The 14,707-nt window shown below is 41.7% G+C and overlaps 1 protein-coding gene across 1 annotated transcript in view; it reads left to right on the top strand.

Moving 5' to 3' along the window:
* SNTG1 (syntrophin gamma 1) overlaps positions 1 to 14,707 on the top strand; it is a 367,362-nt gene that overhangs the window by 300,576 nt on the left and 52,079 nt on the right. The window contains exon 12 of the mRNA XM_044294730.1: positions 8,741 to 8,779. Coding sequence (XP_044150665.1) covers positions 8,741 to 8,779 — 39 coding nt within the window. The remainder of the gene's footprint in view (positions 1 to 8,740; positions 8,780 to 14,707) is intronic.

Raw genomic sequence — 14,707 nt, 5'->3', positions numbered from 1 at the left:
TGATTACCCTGATCACCCCCTGTCATTGATAACCCCCCTGTAAGGCTCCATTCAGACGTCCGCATGCGTTCTGTGGATCCGATCCATGTATCCATGGATCCGTAAAAAATCATGCGGATGTCTGAATGGAGCCTTACAGGGGGGGTGATCAATGACAGGGGGTGATCAGGGAGTCTATATGGGTGATCACCCCCCTGTCATTGATCACCCCCCTGTCATTGATCACCCCCCCCCCCCCCCCCTGGTAAGGCTCCATTCAGACATTTTTTTTGGCACAAGTTAGTGGAAATTTTTTGTTTGTTTTTGTTTTTGTTTTTTCTTACAAAGTCTCATATTCCACTAACTTGTGTCAAAAAATAAAATCTCACATGAACTCACCATACCCCTCACGGAATCCAAATGCGTAAACATTTTTAGACATTTATATTCCAGACTTCTTCTCACGCTTTAGGGCCCCTAAAAAGCCAGGGCAGTATAAATACCCCACATGTGACCCCATTTCGGAAAGAAGACACCCCAAGGTATTCGCTGAGGGGCATATTGAGTCCATGAAAGATTGAAATTTTTGTCCTAAGTTAGCGGAAAGTGAGACTTTGTGAGAAAAAAACAAAAAAAAAATCAATATCCGCTAACTTATGCAAAAAAAAAAAAATTTCTAGGAACTCGCCAGGCCCCTCATTGAATACTTTGGGGTGTCTTCTTTCCAAAGTGGGGTCACATGTGGGGTATTTATACTGCCCTGGCTTTTTAGGGGCCCGAAAGTGTGAGAAGAAGTCTGGGATCCAAATGTCTAAAAATGCCCTCCTAAAAGGAATTTGGGCACCTTTGCGCATCTAGGCTGCAAAAAAGTGTCACACATGTGGTATCGCCGTACTCAGGAGAAGTTGGGCAATGTGTTTTGGGGTGTCATTTTACATATACCCATGCTGGGTGAGAAAAATATCTTGGTCAAATGCCAACTTTGTATAAAAAAATGGGAAAAGTTGTCTTTTGCCAAGATATTTCTCTCACCCAGCATGGGTATATGTAAAATGACCCCCCAAAACACATTGCCCAACTTCTCCTGAGTACGGCGATACCACATGTGTGACACTTTTTTGCAGCCAAGGTGGGCAAAGGGGCACATATTCCAAAGTGCACCTTTCGGATTTTGCAGGCCATTTTTTACACATTTTGATTGCAAGGTACTTCTTACACATTTGGGCCCCTAAATTGCCAGGGCAGTATAACTACGCCACAAGTGACCCCATTTTGAAAAGAAGACACCCCAAGGTATTCCGTGAGGGGCACGGCGAGTTCCTAGAATTTTTTATTTTTTGTCACAATTTAGCGGAAAATGATGATTTTTCTTTTTTTTTCTTTTTTCCTTACAAAGTCTCATATTCCACTAACTTGCGACAAAAAATAAAAAATTCTAGGAACTCGCCATGCCCCTCACGGAATACCTTGGGGTGTCTTCTTTCCAAAATGGGGTCACTTGTGGCGTAGTTATACTGCCCTGGCAATTTAGGGGCCCAAATGTGTGAGAAGTACTTTGCAATCAAAATGTGTAAAAAATGCCCTGCAAAATCCGAAAGGTGCACTTTGGAATATGTGCCCCTTTGCCCACCTTGGCAGCAAAAAAGTGTGACACATCTGGTATCGCCGTACTCAGGAGAAGTTGGGCAATGTGTTTTGGGGTGTCATTTTACATATACCCATGCTGGGTGAGAAAAATATCTTGGTCAAATGCCAACTTTGTATAAAAAAATGGGAAAAGTTGTCTTTTGCCAAGATATTTCTCTCACCCAGCATGGGTATACGTAAAATGACATCCCAAATCACATTCCCCAACTTCTCCTGAGTACGGCGATACCAGATGTGTGACACTTTTTTGATGCCAAGGTGGGCAAAGGGGCACATATTCCAAAGTGCACCTTTCGGATTTTGCAGGGCATTTTTTACACATTTTGATTGCAAAGTTCTTCTCACACATATGGGCCCCTAAATTGCCAGGGCAGTATAACTACGCCACAAGTGACCCCATTTTGGAAAGAAGACACCCCAAGGTATTCCGTGAGGGGCATGGCGAGTTCCTAGAATTTTTTACTTTTTGTCGCAAGTTAGTGGAATATGAGACTTTGTAAGGAAAAAAGAGAAAAAAAAAATCATCATTTTCCGCTAACTTGTGACAAAAAATAAAAAATTCTAGGAACTCGCCATGCCCCTCACGGAATACCTTGGGGTGTCTTCTTTCCAAAATGGGGTCACTTGTGGCGTAGTTATACTGCCCTGGCAATTTAGGGGCCCAAATGTGTGAGAAGTACCTTGCAATCAAAATGTGTAAAAAATGGCCTGCAAAATCCGAAAGGTGCACTTTGGAATATGTGCCCCTTTGCCCACCTTGGCAGCAAAAAGTGTCACACATCTGGTATCGCCGTACTCAGGAGAAGTTGGGGAATGTGTTTTGGGGGGTCATTTTACATATACCCATGCTGGATGAGAGAAATATCTTGGCAAAAGACAATGTTTCCCATTTTTTTATACAAAGTTGGCATTTGACCAAGATATTTTTCTCACCCAGCATGGGTATATGTAAAATGACACCCCAAAACACATTCCCCAACTTCTCCTGAGTACGGCGATACCAGATGTGTGACACTTTTTTGCTGCCAAGGTGGGCAAAGGGGCACATATTCCAAAGTGCACCTTTTGGATTTCACCGGTCATTTTTTACACATTTTGATTGCAAAGTTCTTCTCACACATTTGGGCCCCTAAATTGCCAGGGCAGTATAACTACCCCACAAGTGACCCCATTTTGGAAAGAAGACACCCCAAGGTATTCTGTGAGGGGCATGGTGAGTTCCTAGAATTTTTTATTTTTTTGTCGCAAGTTAGTGGAATATGAGACTTTGTAAGAAAAAATAAAAAAAATAAAATCATCATCATTTTCCGCTAACTTGTGACAAAAAATAAAAAGTTCTATGAACTCACTATGCCCATCAGCGAATACCTTAGGGTGTCTACTTTCCGAAATGGGGTCATTTGTGGGGTTTTTCTACTGTTTGGGCATTGTAGAACCTCAGGAAACATGACAGGTGCTCAGAAAGTCCGAGCTGTTTCAAAAAGCGGAAATTCACATTTTTGTACCATAGTTTGTAAATGCTATAACTTTTACCCAAACCATTTTTTTTTGCCCAAACATTTTTTTTTTATCAAAGACATGTAGAACAATAAATTTGGTGAAAAATTTATATATGGATGTCGTTTTTTTTGCAAAATTTTACAGCTGAAAGTGAAAAATGTCATTTTTTTGCAAAAAAATCGTTACATTTTGATTAATAACAAAAAAAGTAAAAATGCCAGCAGCAATGAAATACCACCAAATGAAAGCTCTATTAGTGAGAAGAAAAGGAGGCAAAATTAATTTGGGTGGTAAGTTGCATGACCGAGCGATAAACGGTGAAAGTAGTGTAGTGCCGAAGTGTAAAAAGTGCTCTGGTCATGAAGGGGGTTTCACCTAGCGGGGCTGAAGTGGTTAATAGCACCCATAGACAGGGTGAAATAGCAGGAAGATGGCAAAAAAATTTTTAAAAAAATCTCTCTTCTAACTTTCTACAAACACTTTGTATTTTGAGTTAGTGGTAATCCTGGTGGTGTAGAGGGGTTGAGATATTAGTATGTAATATCTCTGATGGGTAATGAAGAGGTTAAGAATGATGCCAGTTATCCATGGTGGTCTAGCGTGGCTATGGGTAAACTATATAAGTTTCTTGGAGAGGGTTTATTTATTAACACCTAATAGTCTTGGCAATGATGATGAAAGGGATGAGGTGGTGATTTAAGGCAGGGAAGTGCACCTTTTGTTTCACTTTAATCTGAACGGTTTAGAAATCTTTATAGAGGTCTGTACTGATACAGAGCTCCAGATCTCCTGCTTCACTGCACTTCACATAGTCATCCAGTTAAAGGGCTTGTCCCACCATGTTTTGAAAGATTAAATTTGGTCAATTTGCCGAACTTCACAAAAAACTTAATTTGTTACAAATAGCAATAAATCTGGTTTACCCAGGCCACGCTTCCTAATCATATTAATCCCACTTGGTAGTAGAGTCTCAGTGTGAAGGCTTGGAACCTAAAGAGGATCTGTCACCATTCCTGACATGTCTGTTTTAATAGCTACATGTGCTATGCACGCGCTGTCTCCAAATGGCTCCTTAGTGGAACAAAATAAAGAAATGGAAGCTGCATCAATAAAGTAGTGGAGGATTTTTTTTTTTCCTTTTAACGCATGTTGTGGTAGTCCAAACACATGCTTTTTAATCCGTTCTGTTAGCTGTCAAATCACTGTGCGTCGTTATTGCAGGTCACTGTTAGCATCAGGTCTCATTTATTTCCTTGGACTTAATAGTGCAGTGCCCCAGGATTCAATTAGTGACCCCATGACAGAGTGGGGAGGGTGGCAGCAGCAGTGACAATAACAGTGACAATAGTGACCCCATGACAGAGTTAGGATGGTGGTAGCAGTACTAATGGCACATGACAGAGTTGGGACAGTAGTGGCAGCAGCAGCAGTCGCAGTAGTGTCCCCATGATAGAGTAGGGATGGTGGCAGAAACAGTGACAGTAGTGGTCTCATGACAAAGCGGGTAAGGTGGCAGAGACAGTGACAGTAGTGGTCTCATGACAGATCAGAAGGACAGAAAACTAAAAAATAAATAAAAATATTCAGCATTTTGAGCATATATAAAGCCTCTTTCAGACGTCAGTCTTCGGTTAGTGTTTTGCATCAGTGTTTGTAAGCCAAAAAGAGGAGTGGGTCCAAAACTTAGATAAAACATGATGGAATTAATTGTATGTCATCTGTGTTTTGGACTCACTCCTGCTTTTGGATTGCCAATTCTGATCAAATTCTGATGCAAATCACTGACCAAATACTGACCATCTGAAAGCAGCATAATGGTTAATTTGCAACCATTTATGCCTGAAATCAGTTTTTTTTTAAGCAAGGAAAAATGTCATGCATGCAGGAATTTAATGGCTTTTTTCAGACGGTCAGTATTTGGTCACTGTTATATATCAGTAATTGAAAGACAAAAACAGGAGTGGGTCCAAAACACAGAAAAAATGGAATGGAATGTGTGTCTGTGTTTTGGACCCACTTCTGCTTTTGGATTGCAAATGCTGACCAAATACTGACTAAATACTGACCATGTGAAAGAGGCCATATGGATGCTAAAAATACAGGATCTTTTTTGGGGGGAGGAATGGTGAGTTCTCTTAGGGGTAACTATGCCCCCAACACAACTGAAAACCTTCTATGATGCCACACTACTAGCCGGACATACCCAGTAGTCCAGGGGATCTTGGATCATGGGTGACAGGGTACAGGCCAAGTATGTCACCGCCTGCTATTGAGGTTCTGCTGCATATCCTGCTGCTGATGGGTGGTTTATACAGAATGAGGCTGCAGAAAACTGTTCAGAGACTCCAGACTGAAGTTGCTGCAAATAAAACAGGTGTTGGTCCAGTCCCCCCTCCCCACCAGTCATGGTAGTGGAGCGTGAGGGTAGCGGGTCCTCCCGGTCAGACCTGAGTGAGGATGACCGATGGCACCGGTCAACCAATTACACAGCATGTAGTACAAACCAAAATAGAGGCTCAGCCCTTAATAATAAAAATTAAGAAATATCTCACATTATGTAACTACCATGTATTGCTCAATAAGCACATGCCTATGGCAGGAAACAACAATATAAGTACCTATAAAAAAAAATACCAGACCGCATGAAGTCAATAGTACACCTTACTTGCAAAATTCTTAAGAGAAAATTGATGTATTTAAAACAAGTGCAGGGAAATGGCGGGATCAACCGGAAGGGGGCACAATGGTAACAATTGATACCAATCCAACAAAATGAAGTCCAAGTTAAAGTGCAAGAAATAATAATACAAGTATGTAATGGACAGAATCAACTATCCATAGTGTGCCTCCTCTGTAATTGGCACCCCTTAGTGTTCCCCCTTCCAATTGATGCCGCCATATCCCTGCATTTGTTTTTAATACATGTATTTTCTCTTATGCATTTTGCAAATAAAGTGTACTATTGACTTTATGCGGTCTGGTAATCTTTTATAGGTAATTATGTCTCTGTTGTAGTTCATTTTTGCATCCCTCTCAGAAGGTCTAAAAAAACAGCACTATTTTTGACCGGTAGCGAGGGTCTAACAATAGCGAGCGTCTAACAATGATCTTTTTGGGAAAAATAATATCGGCTTGGGACTCTCCACCTTGCGTGGTCACAAGCCATCAGTTCTCTGAAATGTGCAGAGTAAAATACATAGAAAGGGAGGAACTGTAGTACCAGCAACTTGGCCAGGTGTATGCATACTGGTGGCTTTTAGCAATCGCTTTGGTAATCGACTGCTATCGAAATAAGCGATGAGGAGTAGGAGGAGCATCAGGAGCTAAGGACGATGTTGAAGTCGATAGGAAGGAACAACAGCTTTTATTCTGCTAACATTGGCAAGCCCTGACTGCTGGATAGGGGGTGCAGGCCTTTGGCAGATACGGGCTGTAAGACTAAATGAGTGGCACTGTTTTCCCATGCCACTTTAGGGTGGTGCTCCATGTGTTAAGGCAGGGCAATTGTGCTAACATTAGCACCTTGGCCTCGCCTCACCTTCTGTCTACATATCCTGTATATCACCGCTCTAACATCCCCCCAGGGAAAATTTCCACACTGCCAAGTATGTCATTTTCCCTCCACCACTGTGTGATGCCTGCCTGCCGCTGCTTTTCTAAACCTGTGCACTGCTAGTGGGTTTCTCACAGGTAGTCTCCTGAGGAGCAGACAGTCTACCCCACCCATGTTTGGCTGCAGATCTCTTATTTCTTCCTCCTGGCTGTCTCAAGGGCATGCTTCGACCCTGCTGTCTCAATGGCATACAGCGGCATACTTCCATCCTGCTGTCTCATAGGTACGCTGCCACCCTCATACCCGAATGATGACAATGATCCCTCTTCATCAAGTTGCCACGTGCAATCGACAACATCGTCATCTACATGAGTTTATTCCTCACTAATGTCACCCTCACCTGTCTCTTGCACACGTCCTTGACATTTCGCAACATGTGCTCCCACCCAACTGTTAGCATTAGTAGTTGCACGCCTATAGAAGTTTGCGGCAGACCTCTCCTCCAAGTTTGTGCTGGCCTGTAACTGCTGACTGTCCTCAAAAAAGCTCATCCTCACTGAGAAGCGCAGCAGAGATGGAGGCATACCTTTCTTGGCTAGCAGAAGGAGCAGCAAAAGCAAGAGGTAGGTTCAGAACAGGTGAGGGCACAGAGTCAATTGCTGAGCCATGCCAACTAAGCGTGGTGTCAGAGGAACCCACTGATTCCTGGCTGTGTGTATCTGTTATCACCTGAGATGATATTGAAGAGCGAGTCAACCATTCCAATACAGCTGGATTGTTGGTCAAAACACAACCGCTGGATGACAGTGACAGCTTTGGCCTGTGGTTAAGGCAGCTGCTACCACTAACCCTTCTTCAGTTGCTACTTGGGTCAGGTACAGGTACCTTTTTACCACTGCCCGCTCCTTTGCAGGGCCCAGGCAACTGTCTGTTGGCCAAAGTGTACAGTAATTGAATCAGTAACGTAACATACTAAGTATGAATAGCGCAGCAGGCGAACAAGATGCAAAGGGCGATTACACTCAACCTGCACTGTCCCTACAGTCTCCCTACAGTCTCAAAAATCTCTCCCTATGATCTCCCAGCACTGTCCCTGCACTCCCCCTCTCCAATTTTCTTTTTTTAAATGTTTGTAACAACACTGTCCCTAGAGCATGAGTACTTGTCACGTTTCTCCCTAAGCTCAACTCACAGTAAAATTGTAGAGAACGAGCAGGATGAGACTTTTTATAGGACTGTGACATCACAGGGAATGGATATATACTGATTGGCTAGCTGTACGGCATTATGGGTCATATTGCGTTCCCGGACTTCTTCCTTTTATTTTGTAACACGTGCAGCAGCCATTAAAAAAAAAAAATAATCTTATTCATTACCACGAAGTTCAAGGAAATTCAGCTTTTCAGTGAATCAAATTTTTCTTAAAATTCGGATTTAAATCCACTTTGGATGATTCGATATGCTAAACACTAGTTTTTACTGATTTGACTGTTGCAGGCTCAGTAGAAAAATCAGGTCTAGTTGGGTTACATACCATGTACAGTAACTGCAGCCTATCTATACTTGCATACAGAAAAAGCATGACTGCTGCATTCCCTACAGAGTTATATTTTTAGCGTTACTCACAGAGACATGATTGATTACCAAGCTACACAGCAAGAACTCACAGCTCTGTAATTATAGACTGTATATATGCTATATACTATTAGTTCTAGATGAAGAGATAGCTGGGGGGTGGGCACATCACAATGATGTTCATGGTACAGCTTATTCTAAAATAAAAAGTATACTGTTCCCATTTTAAGGATTTGTGAAGTAAGTAATGATACTCATGCACTTTATGATACAAGCTTTGGAAATGTGCTCTGTTTTAGTAAATAATTGAATTCCACATAAAATAATTCTGTGGCCCAATTCTGGTGCGTCTTCATGTGTCCTTGTCTCTTCTCCATGAGCCCCTTACATACATGTTTGATATGTACTACATGTACAGTAGTCATCCATGTTTATATATATGTTGTTTGTTAATTTCACAGTACTCTTTATATTTTGTTTTCACAGATAAAAAAAATTAACAGAAACTTTCCAGTAAATCAGCAGGTAGGTTGTTTTTTTATGAACTGCTTATGTGCTTTCTCAAGATTTACTAATTCTGTAGACAGTATAAGGGGGTAATGACCTTCAAACCAGACATATTGCCTCATAGTGTTTATCATACTGAATGATTTTTAGCCTGCATAGCTGTAGAGATATGTGTACTAGAATTAGGCATTTTGAGTACAAAGGGGCTGGCATAGATCTTGGAGCACCGTGTTATTTATGGTGTAAAAACAGACATTGGTAACAGTTTATTTTAGCAAAATCATGTATTCCCCTATTATTTTGCGAATGTGCTGTGGCCAGTATGTAGGCATTCATTAGTGGCAGTGGAGCCTCTGAAGAAGAGAGAGAGTGCTGTCCAAGTAGGAGAGAATACTTACTGAACTTTCCATCCTCCCAGCTGCTGCACTTCTCTGCTGTCTGTGAAGCTGCTGTTGGCGTCAGTCCACCCACAAGTAGAGGTGTTGATGGCTTCACGGACAGCAGAGGAGTGTAGCATCTGGCAGGCTGACAAGGTAAGCTATTTTTCCTTCAGACCACTCCTGCAGACCACAATTGGTCCACAGCATCTGATGGGTTATCAGTCCATGATAGGCATTATCGATGATCATTTAAAATGCTCCTGGGTGTCTGCTATGTGGGTGCCATGTTTAAAGCACAGACTTCTGCTTTACATGTACGGCGGAGATCTTTAATGCTTTAGTGACCACCCATATGCCTTTTTAAGGCAGTCACTAAGGGGCCTTAGGCTGGCCCAGTGTAAGCAATACACCAGTCTCCTGTGCAGTAGAGAGCAGGGGCCTAGTTCTCACATGAGAACAGGCATCCTGCTCTAAAGATCCGGGATCAGTGGAAGCACTGATCTAGGATGTTTAGCCCTTTAGATGCTGCAGTCAATAGTGCCTGTGACATGTAAGCAGTTACAGAAGGGGAACAGTCTTCCTCTGTCTCTAATTGTCACCCCAAGTATGAGGTCACATCTCTCTGGCACAGTTTGCTTGTGGACATCAGTATAGCACTGACAGTAAAAAAACATTGCACTGCATGATTGTCTATTATAGTTCCCTTGTGGGGTTAAAAATACATTTAAAAAAAGTTTTACTACATAAAAAAAATTCCAACTTAAAGAAAAAAACATTTTTTCATTAAAATAACTCTTTTTAATTGAAAAAATGCATAAAATAAAATCTCCATATATTTGGTATCACCGTGTCCTTAACGACTCACACTACACAAATATCAGGTAATTTACCCGTATAGTGAACGCCGTAAAATGCCAGAATTGCTGCTTTTTGCTTTTTCGGTACCAAAAAAATAAATAAAAAGCAATCGTAAAGTGTTATGTACCTCAATATTATACCAATTAAAACTATAAGTCGTCCCACAAAAATCAAGCCCTCACAATGCTCCATAGAAAGAAAAATAAAGAAGTTATGGGTCTTGGGATACGGCGATGCAAAACATTTTCATCTTAAAAACTGTGGGGGGAGGGGTTTGTGCAAAAGTAGTAAAACATAAAAAATATGTATTTGATATAGCTGTAATTGTACTGACCCAGAGAGTAAAGATATAATGTTATTTATGCATATATTAAATTTATAATGTAAAAACTCAGTGGCAGTGTTGCTGTTTTTTTTATTTTTTCCCATCGCTATCCCTTAGCTAAAAAAAAATAGAATGCAATAGTAGAAAAATTGTCCCTAAAGATCTCTATAACTTTTTAAATAATATTTAAATGGAATGGTGACAAAGATAATAGTTTGCATTTTGTTTAAAATGCATCATTTTGTGTAATGGTTAGTAGGTGGACAGAGGGCCAGCTGTCATAACCCTTAACATTTTCTATGTGCTGAGATTTCAAAAGATGTTTCTTGTTTTGTGAAGAAGTTGTTGCCTTTCGTTGCAATTATCTCTTTTCTTTGTTGGATTATGCATTATGTTTTAAAGCTATTGCAGCATTAACCACATGAATTTCAAAATAAAACCAGGTTGCTAAGCAAAGCAATCTGCACAGCCTTACCTTGGTTAAGTGCAGAATACAATGTTCACACAATGAACTTTGGATAAAAAGATGAACCGTCTCCTTTGTAAACTTTTCATTTTTTTCTCTCCTCATTCCGAGAGCCATAAATCTGTTTACTTTTCTGTTCCCATAGCTATATAAAAGCTTGTTTTTTGCAGAAAAATATATATTTTTCAATAGCACCATTTAATTTACTATATCAGCACAGTGGCTTAGTGGTTAGCAGTATTGCCTTGCAGTGATTGGGTGAGTTTAAATCCGACCAAGGACAACATGCAGTCTGTATGCTATCCTCATGTTTGTGTGGGTTTCCTCCCACACTCAAAGACGAACTGATTGGGACCCCACATTTTGAGCCCAATTGGTAATGCGTATGTCTGTAAATCTCTGCAGAATATGTCAGCGCTATATGTGCGTAAAAGAAATATTACTCATTGAAAAATGGGTTTTGATTGTACAGCATTAACTGTGTACCAAAACTGATGTTGGTCAGTACAATTACAGCAGTACCAAATATATATAGTTCTACTTATGCTTTATTATTAACCAAGGGTTTGAAGAAGGCTGTTTAGCCGAAATGTGTCAAATTTGCCTATATTCTGTTTATGGTATTAAAGTGAAGATTTATTAGCATGAAAGGATGAGTGCTAATCCACTTCTACTAATTATTAAAGAAAAATCTTTGAATAACAATGTGTCTTGTGACACCATATTCTGACACCCATTACTTTTTTCTATTGCCATCTACAGACCTGTGTAAGGGCTTGTTTTTTTGCAGGGTCAGCTTTAGTTTTAGTCATTTTGGGATTCACATGAATTTACAATAACATTTTATAAACACATTTTTAGGGAGCAATAGAGATTTGGGTATATATTCACTATGCAGAATAACTACTTTTGTATCTTACTAGTTCAGATATTTTCAGAGGTGGTGGTACCAATTATATCTATATTTTATTGCTTATTTGTTTTATATGTAAAACTGGGAAATTGGGCTGATTTACACTTTTTAATACTTTGGGATTACATTTTTTTTTTCCACCAGTGGACTTGAACTTGTGATTGTTCAGTCTCTTATACCACAGATTTCCATAATTTAGTACTGCAGTTTATGGCATTTGTAATGTCTTTCCATTAAGCCCTGCAACTGTTATAATATACTTGTACATCAAATGTCGGGACTCAGACTCGGACTGGCCCACAGGGGTACAGGTGAATCCCTCGGTGGGCCCATGAGCAAGATGGGCCTCTAGTCCCCTACCCCCTGCACAAGTGGCACATAACACAGTAGACTTGCTGCACTACATATACACTGAACAAAAATATAAACTGAACACTTTTGGTTTTGCTCCCATTTTGCATGAGCTGAACTCAAAGATATGAAACCTTTTCTTCAAACACAAATGACCCATTACCCTCAAATATTGTTCACAAATCTGTCTTAATCTGTGTTAGTGAGCACTTTTCCTTTGCTGAAATAATCTATCCCACCTCAAAGGTGTGGCCTATAAAGGTGCTGATTAGACAGCATTAATATTGCACAGGAGTGCCTTACACTTCCCACAATAAAAGGACACTCCGAAATGTGCACAGTTTTGCCTTACTGGGGGGGGGGGGGGAGCAGAAAACCTGGTCAGTATCTGGTGTGGCCGCCATTTGCCTTTTTGCACTGCAACATATCACCGTCTCATAGAGTTGATCATCAGGTTGTTGATTGTGGCCTGTGGAATGTTGGTCTACTCCTCTTCAATAGCTGTGACGGTAACGTACACTACACACAGGGGGAGGATAGTGACCACTGCGCTCCACCCTCACCCCTGGCCCTGCCTACTTGCCTCGCAAGTCCTAATGACAGGGGACAACTAGACGGCAGTCCCTAACTTAGGATACGTGCTGGGAAGACAGGCAAGACAAATAACGGAACATGAACGGACCGGGTAAATACCTAGAGAGCTACGCAGTACTAAGGAATGAGCAGAGAATAGTCAGGAAAAGCCTAGGTCAATTACCAGGAGAGAAACAAAGTACAACAGGAGTCCGCAAAGAATCGTCAGGTGGAAGCCGGGGTCAGGATACCAGGAGATATGCGCAGTACAGGAGGAGCAGGAAGAGAATCGTCAGGGAACACAGGATCAGGTAAGTATGCAGGAACAAAACAATCACCAGATACCTAAAATTAACAGGCAACCTGTGGCCAGCAGGCTGCCTGTATTTATAGTGGGGAGTGACAGTCATGTGACGTGGCCAGCGTCAAATGACCGACAGACAAATCGAGCACCAAGTGATCAGCTCGGCGCTCAAGGCAGACTTAGGAGCAGGGAGCCTCCCAGCTAGCAAAGCCGCCCTGGGAACGAGGCCAAACACAGATCCTCGCTCCCGAAGCTAAGCAGCAGGTCTGCAGCTGATGGGAGACCGAGTGCACCTTTGGCGCCCTGTGACAATAGCTGTGCGAAGTTGCAGAATATTGGCAGGAACTGGAACACGCTGTGGTATACGCCGATCCAGAGCATCCCAAACAAGCTCAATGGGTGAGTATGCTGGCCATGCAAGAACTGGGATGTTTCCAGCTTCCATGAATTGTGTAAAGATCCTTGCAATATGGCGCAGTGCATTATCATGCTGCAACATGAGGCAATGGTCGTGGATGAATGTCACAACAATGGGTCTCAGGATCTCGTCACGGTATCTCTGTGCATTGAAAATGCCATCAATAAAATGCACCTGTGTTCATTGTCCATAACATATGCCTGCCCATACCATAACCCCACTGCCACCATGGGCCACTCGATCAACAACGTTGACGTCAGCAAACCACTCAACCACACGACGCCACACATGCTGTCTGCCATCTGCCCTGAACAGTGAAAAACGGAACTTATCCGTGAACAGAACGCCTCTCCAACGTCTCAGTCGGTTATGACAATGAACTGCAGTCAGGTCCAGACCCCGATGAGGATGATGAGGATGATGAGCATGAAGATGAGCTTCCCTGAGATGCTGTTTGTGCAGAAATTATTTGATTGTGCAAACTGATTGTTGCTGCAGCTGTCCGGGTGGCTGGTCTCAGACGATAATGGAGGTGAACATTCTGGATGTGGAGGTCCTGGGCTGGTGTGGTTCCACGAGGTCTGCGGTTGTGAGGCCGGTTGGATGTACTGCCAGATTCTCTGAAATGCCTTTGGAGACGGATTATTGTAGAAAAATGAACATTCATTGCATGAACAACAGCCCTGGTAGACATTCCTGCAGTCAGCATGCCAATTGCACGCTCCCTCAAACATTGTGACATCTGTGGCATTGTGCTGTGTGATCAAACTGCAGATTTCAGAGTGGGCTTTTGTTGTGGGCAGTCTAAGGCACACCTGTGCAATATTCATGCTGTCTAATCAGAACCTTGATATGCCACACCTGAGAGGTGGAATGGATTATAAAAAACTGGGTAGAATATTTAGCAGTTTATTATTCTAGATGCATCAGGTGGCTGAGATGACTTCTAGACACTGAGGCAGGCCAGACAGTATTCTCGTTTCTTAGGCATCCTCCTTCTTGAAGTAGCTGAAGGAACCCTTGTAATCAATCATCTTGCTGCTGTCTGGCGTGGTGTGAACACTTAATATTTGCATGTAACTGTGTAGTGGGCCCCCAGAAAGAATTTTACTGATGGGCCCTAGGCTTTCCAGTCCGACACTATCGGGAAGGAGTTAACAGGAAAATATATATATAGCCAGTGCTGTATGTATATAAAGTGTAATGTTATATGTGACATGTCTTCTATCATTCTCATAACAGTTCAGGCTACAGAATAGGACAGATTTACTAATACTGTTTAAGATTTAGATAGTATATACTGGGCAGGCAAAAACTGCAACAGATTTACCAGGGTTACTGTACCTGATGATGGATTA

The sequence above is a fragment of the Bufo gargarizans genome, chromosome 5 (genome assembly GCF_014858855.1).
Source record: "Bufo gargarizans isolate SCDJY-AF-19 chromosome 5, ASM1485885v1, whole genome shotgun sequence".
Lineage (NCBI taxonomy): Eukaryota > Metazoa > Chordata > Amphibia > Anura > Bufonidae > Bufo > Bufo gargarizans.
The sequence above is the reverse complement of the archived record's forward strand: the minus strand, read 5'-3'. Positions and strand labels throughout refer to the sequence as shown.